The 11,394-nt window shown below is 44.4% G+C and overlaps 1 protein-coding gene across 1 annotated transcript in view; it reads left to right on the top strand.

The window, feature by feature from the left end:
* LOC128702120 (PR domain-containing protein 11-like) overlaps positions 1-11,111 on the top strand; it is a gene marked incomplete at its 3' end in the record, with an annotated part of 79,946 nt that extends 68,835 nt beyond the window's left edge. The window contains exon 8 of the mRNA XM_070081011.1: positions 10,958-11,111. Coding sequence (XP_069937112.1) covers positions 10,958-11,111 — 154 coding nt within the window. The remainder of the gene's footprint in view (positions 1-10,957) is intronic.
* Positions 11,112-11,394: the final 283 nt, after the last annotated feature.

Here is an 11,394-nt window from a genome sequence, read left to right as displayed (position 1 = left end):
TACTAACTTCATATGATCTAAATGCGATTCTTTATACTGACCAGTACTAATCTCTCTAACCTTATACTTATTACCAGTGATATGTTCAACTACTCAATAAGGACCAACAAACTTTTGATCAAGCTTTGGCATTGCAGACGTTTTGTTAAAGTTAATCAGCATAACTCTCGAACCTACTTTGATTTTGGATGGCTTTGCTCGAGTGTTTGCGACTCTTGTAAATTCTGCTGTTGATTTATGAAGTGTTTCACGGATTCTTCTAAAAACACTTTGTGCTAAGCTGGTACGAGTTGCTATGAATCATCAGGGTTGTAATTTGGTTTCGGATTAGAATATAACAACTCATAAGGCAAACGTTTATCTACACCATACAATGCATAATGTGGAGTGTCACCTATAGAAACATTGTAAGCAGAATTTATAGCACACTGCACATCAGGTATAACTTCATCCCAAGTTTCACTGTTGGGATTGATAGTGGCTCTCAAGACATCAAGTACTTTCTTATTGGTTCGTTCCGCTAACCCATTGCTGGCAGGATGATGAGGAACAATGGTGGATTTAGAGATCTTGTACAAGGTGCACAAAATTTTCAAGAATCTCATTACAGAATTCACCTCCATTATCTGTTACTAGGGACTTAGGGGTGGTATGCCTGCAGATAATGCGTTCTTTAAACGCTTTAGCTACTGTCTCGGCAGTCTTATCTGCAATAGGAACTAACTCACAATATCTGGTGAAATGGTCTACCATAACACACAGATGTTTGTTACCTTGGAGGGAACATTGGAAATTAGTTAACAAATCTAGCGCAACTCTTTCCCATGGTTCGCTAGTAGTTGGATATACTTGGATTGGATTAGGACCATTAGCATTGCCTTTATGTTGCATGCAGACACTACATTTCTTAACATACTCAGAAATATCAGTTGCCATACGAGGCCAAAAGTATTTCAATCTGGCTTGTTTTACTGAACGATCCATACCAGGGTGTGCAACACCTGGTACATCGTGAACTAGCTGTAAGGCTACATTCACTAGTGACTGTGGAATTACTAACTGGTATACTCTTCTGCTAGGAGTACCCAACTCGGCTGTTTGATACAGTAATTCGTGGTTCATGACAAAGTCACTGATGGGTGCTGGTGGCTTCACAGTCAGAATAAGATCTTCCTGGAGCAGGAATCGAATCACACCAGACCACATGGGATCTGTTCGTTGAGCATTCTTTACATCTTCAGCACTAAATGGAGGGTCTGCAGTTACTATACTAACATGTCGCGATAAGGCATCTGCGACTACATTTGACTTGCCAGGTAAATGCTCAAAGGTGGGATTGAACTCTTGGATAGTCAAGGTCCATCTGGCTAACCTTCCAGTAGGTTGTTTGTTCTGGAATAAGGGTATCAGTGGAGCATGGTCTGTCAAGACATGAACAGAGTACTGATAAATAATGTCTCGGAAGTGCTTTAAAGACCATACTATTGCTAAAGCTTCTTGCTCAGTTACTGTATAATTACGTTCAGCCTTCGTAAGGACTCGGCTAGCAAATGCAACTGCGTTGTACTTGCCATCGGTCTTCTGAGCTAGTACGGCACCTATGCCAATTGAACTAGCATCAGTTGTCAGATAGAAGGGCTTAGAAAAATCTGGAAATTTCAAAATTGGAGCAGATGTTAGCTTTTCTTTTAGAGTTTGGAATGCTCTTTCTTGACGGAAGGTCCAAACAAAAGGAGCATCTTTCTTAAGCAACTCAGTTAGAGGAGCAGCTATGGAAGAAAAATTGGCAATGAAAGATCTATAAAAACCTGCTAAGCCCACAAAGGATCTTACGGCATCAGCAGTTTTGGGAGTTGGAAAATTTAGTACTGCAGTTACTTTACTTTGGTCAGTCGTAACCCCTCTAGGAGTGACTACGTGACCAAGAAACTTAATTTTCTGATCTGAAAAAATTGACATTTAGACAGTTTGATCTTTAAATTGGCTTCTTCAAGCTTACCAAGTACTACATCAAGTCTTTTCAAGTGTGTAACCACGTCTTTAGACATGACGATTACGTCATCTAAGTACACCATAAGTGCATTACCTATGAGACCTCTAAAGATATTAGTCATGAGCCTTGAGAACGTGATAGGGGAAGATCGTAATCCAAACACCATACGGAGGAAGTGATAATGACCTGTAGGAGTGGAGAATGCAGTTAGCTCTTGGCTGTCCTCGTGAAGAGGGACTTGCCAAAACCCTTGTAACAAATCTAGGGTTGAAAAGACTTTGTTATCTCCGATATTACGTAAAAAGATCACCCAGTACAGGAAGTGGGAAGCGATCTGGAATGGTTTTCGCGTTTAACTTCCTAAAGTCAATCACTGGGCGCCAAGTACCATCCTTCTTAGGTACTAGTATCAAGGGTGCATTCCAAGGTGAATTGCTAGGTGCAATAACTCCATCATCAAGCATTTGATTGATCAATTCTTCTGCGACAGCAACTTGTGAATGAGGCATTCTGTACGCAGGTATGTAGATAGGTCTAGTACCAGGTTCAAGTGGAATACGATGGGACAATAAGTTCGTTATACCCATCTTCTCACCTGGTAAAGCAATGGCTTTACGACGTTTGTTCAACAGAGTCAACAAACGCTTGACTTCATCTGGGAAGTCAGTGGGAGCTAAGACTTTCTCCTCAACTGGTGGAACAGATTGATCCAGTGAAGTGGATGAGGTCTCCCCGGTAGAAATAGCACCGACCCACTGGTCAGGTGACAACTCATCCTCTACCTGAACAGGGTAAGGATAGTGAACAAGGTCAACAAGATTGGTATTTGCTCTGAGGCGAACACTGTGACCAGAAGTGTTGGCCAGGAAGAAATGGATCTTACTATCTCTTACAACATGTAAGGATGGTTCAACAAATAGGCCTTTTACTTTGCAAGAATCACTGTCAACTAGGACGTTATCACCATCTGGAACACTAGGAACAACTACAGACACTCTAGTGAGAGCACTAGCCGCAACAGAGACGTCTTTCTGCAGACGGCATGTGACATCAACAAGAGATGGCATTACTAGTTGCAAGTAATTGTTTTCCGACAAGGCGTCCCCTGTGGAGAAACTACTACTCGAACTAGCAGGCATTGCAGGGATAGGTTGTGCACTCAAGGCAATCTGAGTGTCCTCGGACACTTGAGGCATCGGACTATCCTGCAAGTCTGACGGTATAGGTGGAACACTGATGGGAGTGACCGAATTACCAGTGCCTGACCGCTTGGGTACGCTACTGGAGAATGCATTAGCTTGTAAGGACTTAATCCGTACATCATACTCTGCAGCAGTATAACAGATTTCTGATCCAAGCTGGTAACCCCAGAATGGAACGATCAAGTCGTCAATTTGGGCATGCCATCGATAAGGGTCGAGCACAATGCGTAAGTCTCGCATGGAAGCAAATCCCAGTAGAAGGTCACCAGGGAAAGTAATCTGGTCGACAACAAGGAAGGAAGCAGTGAAGTCTCTACCTTGGATAGAAAAGGTTAGGGAAGTCCGACCTCGGACACGCAGGTGAGAACCAGCTACTCCACTAAGGGAGGACACATGAGTCGGTTCTACGAGAAGGACATGTCGTAACTTTTTTCCTTAAACAAACTAGACCTAATAATATTGACTTGCGCACCAGAGTCCATGAACAAATGAACGGGCGCATTATAAACAGATGCTTGCACTATAGGGCCTATGGTTGCATTGGAAGTTATGTGCAAACAGAAAGGTGGATTGTCATCAGAAAAGACTTGTTCCACTTCATCCCCAAAATCATCTATGTCAGAGACATGTGAAGCAACATCATCAGCAGGATTGTCATTCTCGAGACTGCTTAAGGCTTCAAAGGAATTGTGAACGGGGATGGTGTACTCATTATCACCTACTGTCACCATGGGACGGTTTGACTGGGGAGCTCGAATTCCCCCGAATTGGAAGAACGAGCCTGGTTCTGGTTAGTTTGAGAATTGGAAGAATGAGCCTGGTTCTGGTTATTTTGAGAACCACGATATCTGTTTCCTCTACGGGTTCTGCGGTTGGAACGGCCACGGAAAGACCTAGAGTACTGAAGGTTATAGAGAGCATTGCACTCAGATGTGTCATGTCCATGTATTCTATGATAAGTACAGTAGGGAAGAGGGTACTCATCATCAGTACGACGTCTCTTAGGGTAACTATCAGGACAATTAATTGCAATATGGCCACGGAAACCACAGTTATAACAAGTCCGCCGACTATGGTTACTGAATGTACTACGAATACTACGAGGTGTATAACGACTCTGTACACTGGGTCTTGGTGATCTCTGAGATGGTTGACGACCACGATTTGTCTCTGTGGCGCAAACAAGAGGTGGTGCAGACTGAGGCATATGTGTGACATTACTTTTGATACAAGGGAAAGTACCCTGGGGGCACAAGGAACGTACATGATTTAAGGCTGTAAGTGGTTCCATCGTCACAGTTTGGAGGATGAGCCTCATAAGCACACACAGAAGCAGGTGGCATTAGTTCTTTAATTGCTCCAAAAGCTGCCATTTTAGCAAACGATGCTGTGGATGGTTTATCCTCGTCAGGGACAAAAGATGATGATTGGACAGCATTGATAAATGATGATAAAAGTTTGTCTAATCTAACAGCAAATGCACTCAACGATTCATTACTCATGGGTGTAGCATTCACTAGTTCCCTAAGAACGACATATGGCTCAGCTGTTTTTACTGGGACAAGGAAAGAACGAATCAGTTCCTCATATTGTGACCACTTAGTAAGATTCCTGAAGTCTCGCATATCAAGGAGATCAACAACGTGAACAGCAGCAGGGGATCGATAAAGAGCTTCCTTAGCAAGTCTGATAAGACTTTCCTCTGAAGGAGGACCTTCAACGAGAGCACTAGCACGAGAACGAATGGCCGCAAACCATGCTTCAAGACTATGTACATGACCATTGAATAAAGGTAACGCATCAAGGGAATCACGAGTATAACTATAGTATCTCGGTGTCTGGGTCGGTCTGTCAGTCGGTAAGGAACTGTGAGGACTGATGACAGCAGCAACAGTAGCCTGAGAGGTCTGAGTATCGACATTCACTAAAGTATCACTTGACGGTATGTGAGATTTACATTGAAATATACAAGTAAAAATATTACTGGAGACTGAATTAAATGCAAAATGAGCTGTCTTTACTCTTGCTAATAAGGAAATTAATTAATAAAATTTTAAATCAATGTAAAAAGTATAAAATAAAATTACTAAATTGTTAACTGGGAAATGTAAGTATATTCTAAGAATGCATAGACAAAATTAAAATATAATTCGTAAAAATATTAATAAAAGAAAATAATTCACTGCAGAACAAGTGCAACAAAATAATTCACTGCAGAACAAGTGCAACAAAATAAGGTGTAGAAATAATCACTGCAGTAGTAAAGTTTCACTGGGAAAACTCGGGTTAAATAATAAAATAAAAATATGAAGAAAAAACTGATTGAACACTTTAACTCTTAATTGTAAATTAGACAAAACAATTTACTCAAACAGAGTAAAGAAAACACTTTACGTTAAAAGTAATTGAAATTACATCAAGAGTGAATTTGTTCAAAGAAATATAAAAATATGAATAAAATAAAACAAAGGAACAAAACGGGTAATGTCACACTTACAGTGGCAGGGCACACTTCATTATTATAATATATTCTTACAACAAAATCTTGCTGTGACTGATACGACAAAAATTTGCTGGCAAAAATAATGGTACACAGTCTGCGAAAAAATTAGAGGAATGAGACACTGCTGGCATACGAAAAAAGACACACATAGAAATAAATGGATAATTTGGTATACTGGGGTGAATATCACTGCATGAATTACAATGACAATTACTGGAGAATACAACGCTGAAAGAATACAATAAAAAAAATGAATCACTTCACACAGAGTGACTGACTGGTACACTACACAATAATACTTACTACAGACAGGAGTAGCATAAAAACAAACACAGAATAAAAAAAAAATATAAGATGAGCGAAAACACTGAAAAATATTGCAAAAATAACGAGTCAAAGAAAAACTGAGTCTACACTGAAAACACAAGGTTTAGAGTACACAAGAAATTTACTATAAATGTCTCACACACGCAAATGTCTTTAAATGCAAGAAAAATGTCTCTAAATTATCACTGAAATCTGTAGTAGTCGGGTGATTACTGGTGATGAGGGTAGGTTGTAGGTTGTCCTGCGCGGTGATGACTGACGCCTCCTACACTCACTGTTGTCGGAAGAAATGCGCTCTCTCGGTGGACTCCCATAATTGGGTTTTATCGTTGGCGCTCCGCTACATCTCTTGACCAATTATGTGAGCCAAAACAGTATTAGGACCCGGTACAAGGGTGCAAACAACCACAGGTAGATGAGGTGGGTGGCTGGTGGTGGTTGTGGAGGGAGAGTGTGGGCGAGATGACTCGCTGGCGGACGCACTGGCGCGCACTCCACTACCCACGAAAGTGGCTTGATAAGCCACTCTATGCCACAGGAATGGTGAAAACCACTCTTAGCACCCAACAGGGAGCACAAAGCGATATAGACAATACTTCAGAGGAACTTGGCTTACTTCTTACTGCGTGGCTTACTTCTCTCTCTCAGCTGGGTTAGAAACTGGGTTGGCTGACTGGCTTACCCCACGAGAATGGCTGACTGGAAGACGTGTAACGATGCACAAAGCACGGAGGAGCAGGTGGATGACAGGAGACAGGCTGGATGATAGGCTGACTGGCGTTCACTTCCACAGTCTGGCTTACTGACTGGCTTAATTGCAAAATCCGGGTCAACCCCTCGGAGATTGAAGCAATTAGCACACGAACTAAGCCAGGAAGCTTGAAACGGCTACAACAGGCTTGCAGGTTGGAGGTGGTGAGTGAGGGTAAGCGGCTGGTTGGAGGTTCACCCTTGACCCGCCGGCTACTCACAAACAGTCTTCTAACGTCTTGAATTACCCTTAAAACTTAATCCACGCTCCACACCGCTGTCACCATTTATCATGTGGGAGTTCGACACGTGGATTAGGTAAAGAAATACTCACGTAGGCTGGTAGTACGTATAATTACAGATAATGTGGGTAGCGCCCTTACAGCCGTTACCTAGTCTCTCTGCTCTCTCTCGTACAACTGACTGACTGGCCGCCCACAGTACCCATATGTGAGGGGGTCTTTGAATAGTGCCAGGTCAGCTCAATATGAATAGACAGTGACTCAGGCAGAGACGGTTGGTCGTGAGTCAACTGGCACAGTGGTTACTGGTAACTGGTTACTACTACTGAGACTCCTTCCTCCTCCTTCCTCCTTCCTCCCTCCTCCCTACTCCCTCCTCCCTCCTACTCCCTCCCTCCTCCTCCCTCCCTTCTCCCTCCTCCCTCCTCCCTCCTCCTCCCTCTTCTCTCCTCCCTCCTCCTCCTACTCCTACTCCTCCTCCCTCCTCCTCCTCCCTCCTCTTCCTCTTCCTCCTCCCTCCATCCTCCTCCCTCTGTCCTCCTCCCTCTGTCCTCCTCCCTCTGTCCTCCTCCCTCCTCCTCCTCCTCCTCCCTCCTCCCTCCTCCCTCCTCCCTCCTCCTCCTCTCCTCCTCCCTTCTCCTCACTCCTCCTTCCTCTTTCCTCCCTCCTCCTCCCTTCTCCTTACTCCTCCTTCCTCCCTCCTCCTCCCTCCTCCTCCCTCCTCCTCCTTCTCCTCCCTCTCCTCCCTCCCCTCCCTCCTCCCTCCCTCCCTCCTCCCTCCTTACTCCTCCCTCCTTCCTCCCTCCTTCCTCCTCTTCCTCCCTCCTCCTCTTCCTCCTTCCTCCTCCTTCTCCTCCCTCCCACCTCCCTCCCCCCTCCCTCCTCCCTCCCTCCTCCTCCCTCCCTCCTCCCTCCTTCCTCCCTCCTCCCTCCCTCCTTCCTCCTCTTCCTTCCTCCTCCTTCCTCCTCCTCCTTCCTCCTCCTCCCTCCTCCCCTCCTTCCTCCCTCCCTCCTCCCTTCTCCTCCTCTCTCCTCCTCTCCTCCCTCCTCCTTCTCCTCCTCCTCCTCCTCCTCCTCCTCCCTCCCTCCTCCTCCTCCCTCCCTCCTCCTCCTCCTCCCTCCCTCCTCCTCCTCCCTCCTCTTTCCTCCTTCTCCTCCCTCCTCCTCCTCCCTTCTCCCTCCCTCCTCCTCCTCCTCCTCTTCCCTCCTCCGCCCTCCTCCCTCCTTCTCCTCCTCCTCTTCCTCCTCCCTCCTCCTCCCTCCTCCTTCTCCCTCCTCCTCCTCCCTCCTCCTCCTCCCTTCTCCTCCCTCCTCCCTCTTCCTCCCTTCTCCCTCCCTCCTCCTCCCTCCTCCTCTCTCCTCCCTCCTCCTCCTCCCTCCTCCTCCTCCCTCCCTCCTCCCTCCCCATCCCTCCTTCCTTCCTCCTCCTCCCTCCTTCCTCCTCCTCCCTCCCTCCTCCTCCCTCCTTCCTCCCTCCTTCCTCCTCTTCCTCCTTCCTCCTCCTTCCTCCTTCTTCCTCCTTACTCCTCCCTCGTCCTCCCTCCTCCTCCCTCCTCCTCCCTCCTCTTCCCTCCTCCTCCTCCTCCCTCCTCCTCCTCCTTCCTCTTCCTCCTCCTCCTCCTCCTCGTACAATTTCAATACCTACTATTAGTGTCAGAACAAAGATTGGTTATGAAATGACAAGAACTACTATAAATTGTAATTATCAGAACATAAAAATTATATAAAATAATATGAAAAATAGAAAAAAAAGGTATATCGGCAACACTTTTGCAAGCGGCAGCGCTCCATGTTGCGATCAGGTGATCCCCAAGTGCCAACTTTGTGGCCTCATATCTCGGTAAGTACTGACTCTTAATTTTTTTTATCCTATAACACTTAGAAAAATGTGCTCTTTTTTTTCAATAAAAAAAAAGGAATTTTTTATTTTTCAAAATATTCGGGGCACTGGGGTAGTGAACGTATATATACGTTTGGATCGTTTACAGGTTAAAGTGCAGACAGTGTACTTATCCCCTCCAGGACTCAAGTCCAGCTAACCAATTTCCCTGAATCTATTCACAAAATATTACCCTGCTTACACTCCAACAGCTCATCAGGTCCTGAAAACCATTTGTCTCCATTCACTCCTGTACAGCACACTCACACATGCCTGCTGCATGTCCAGGCCACTTGCACACAAAACCTCTTTTACCCCGTCTCTCCATCCTTTCCTAGGAAGACCCCTACCCCTCCTCCCCTCACTACAGATTTATACATGCTCCAAGTTAACCTATTTTTTCTCCATCTTCTCTAAATGACCAGACCAATAACCCCTCTTCTGCCCACTGACTAATACTTTTAGTAATTCCATACCTCCTCCTAATTTCCATGCTACGAATTCTCTGCATGATATTTACACCACACATTGCCCTTAGACACGACATATCCACTGCCTCTAGTCTCTTTTTCACTTCAGTATTCACAATCCATGCCTCACTCCCATATAAGAGTGTTGGTACAACTATACTCTCAAACATTCCCTTCTTTGCTTACATGGATAACATTTTTTGTGTCCACAGATATCTCAATGCACCATTTGCCTTGTTTTCTTCATCATTTCTATGGTTAACCTCATCCTTCACAAACCCATCTGCTGACAAATCACATTCACTTCTTCCATACTCCCTGTGAAGGCTTACTCAGCCCTGTAACAACTTCAGACAGTATTACCCAGACTGGCTCCTCCTCAGGAAAATTAGTGAATAGAAAAAGAAATAATAACAGACAAACATAAACACTTTATTATGTAGAAAATATAAAATATAAAACACTTAAATATGAAATATTAATCCTACATTAAAGAAAATGAAAAAGGAAAAATATAAATGATAACTGAATTCAACGCTAATTTAACACTTGGGTGTCTGGTGTTGGTGACACTGCTTGTTGAAATCGTAGCCGTTGCTGATGATGGGGGGGGGGGTCGCAGGTGTTGGTAACCACCACTGGCTAGTTCTTCACAGATTAACGCCGTGAGTAGTATCCCGATGACAGGAAAGCAGGTTCTTTACTGCTGCAATGATGTGGGGTTACGTCCTGCAATTTCATACAGGTGCACAGGTAATTAGATCCAAAATGGAGAAGTCTCTGGACGTTAGTCCTTCTCGTTGATTGACAGGTGACCCTCACTGTCATCCAAGCTGAAAAGATAGACAGGTTACCCACTGCTTAAATAATCACTCTCCATGGCAGTGTACATTACTCAAAAGACGTGGTGATTATTACAACAGTCAACCTAGAGCAAGACTGAAAGGACTAAAGCTTATTATTGGTCAAAAGTGAAGCTTTTAACCAATAAATCCACTAGAATACAAGGCAGGCATGTACTTACAGTAGTGTTGGGAGCTGCAGTCGAGTGATTTACTGTTTGACCAGAGCCCCATCGTCACCTTTCGGGGAGGGGGAAGGGAGGGAGGGAAGGGATAGTGGGAGCTAGACTGACCCTACGTTAACAATGCGGCCGGCAATCGGCTATCACTTTATGGGGTGGGGGGAGAAAGAGGAAAGCGCAGTGACTTCTTTACCGGGGTTAACTAGGGGTAGCTGGCTGAAAACTTCACTTTCGGGGAGGGGAAAGAAAGGCGGGAGCGTGACTTACCCTACCTTAACTAGTAACCAGTAATGAAACTATTGTTACTATATTGCTACTCCTATCTATTGAACTTTTCCCTCACACTCCCTCCCTCTAATGTGATATCCCTCTAGTGTGATACCCTAATCACCTTACTCTTATCTATGTTCACCTTCAACTTTCTTCACACACCCTCCCCAACTCGTCCACTAACCTTTGCAACCTCTCTTTAGAATCTCTCAAAAGCACAGTATCATCAGCAAAAAGTAACTGTGTCAACTCTCATTTTGTATTTGTAATTTCGTAATTTGTAATCTCGTCTTGTAGGTGGTATATATCAACTCTGAAGATGTCAACATTGACAGTTGCAGTGGTGCAGATATTTCTCATACAAAACGGATGTCAGCCAGATCCCATGATGCATCACCAAATACTAATTTGAAGTTCACCCAGAGTTATAACTTCAAGTATAATCATTCATGTAAGTTACTATAAATAACTGGCATCTCAGTTTTCAATTTAGCAAACTAAATAAACAATACCCCCGGCCGGGATTGAACCCGCGGTCATAGAGTCTCAAAACTCCAGCCCGTCGCGTTAGCCACTAGACCAGCTAGCCACAATAAGATTCATCCAACTAGGTATATTTCTACACCATAGGAAAGTTAGCACAGGCACCTCTGAGTTCGTCACGGCCACGCTAGCTGGAGATTCGTCTGTAAAAACTTGCATTTGTGGTCACAGAGGTGCCTGTGCTAACTTTC

This window comes from Cherax quadricarinatus, unplaced genomic scaffold, assembly GCF_038502225.1.
Source record: "Cherax quadricarinatus isolate ZL_2023a unplaced genomic scaffold, ASM3850222v1 Contig1447, whole genome shotgun sequence".
In the NCBI taxonomy this organism is placed as follows: Eukaryota; Metazoa; Arthropoda; class Malacostraca; order Decapoda; family Parastacidae; genus Cherax; species Cherax quadricarinatus.
This window is presented reverse-complemented; position numbering and strand designations above follow the sequence as displayed.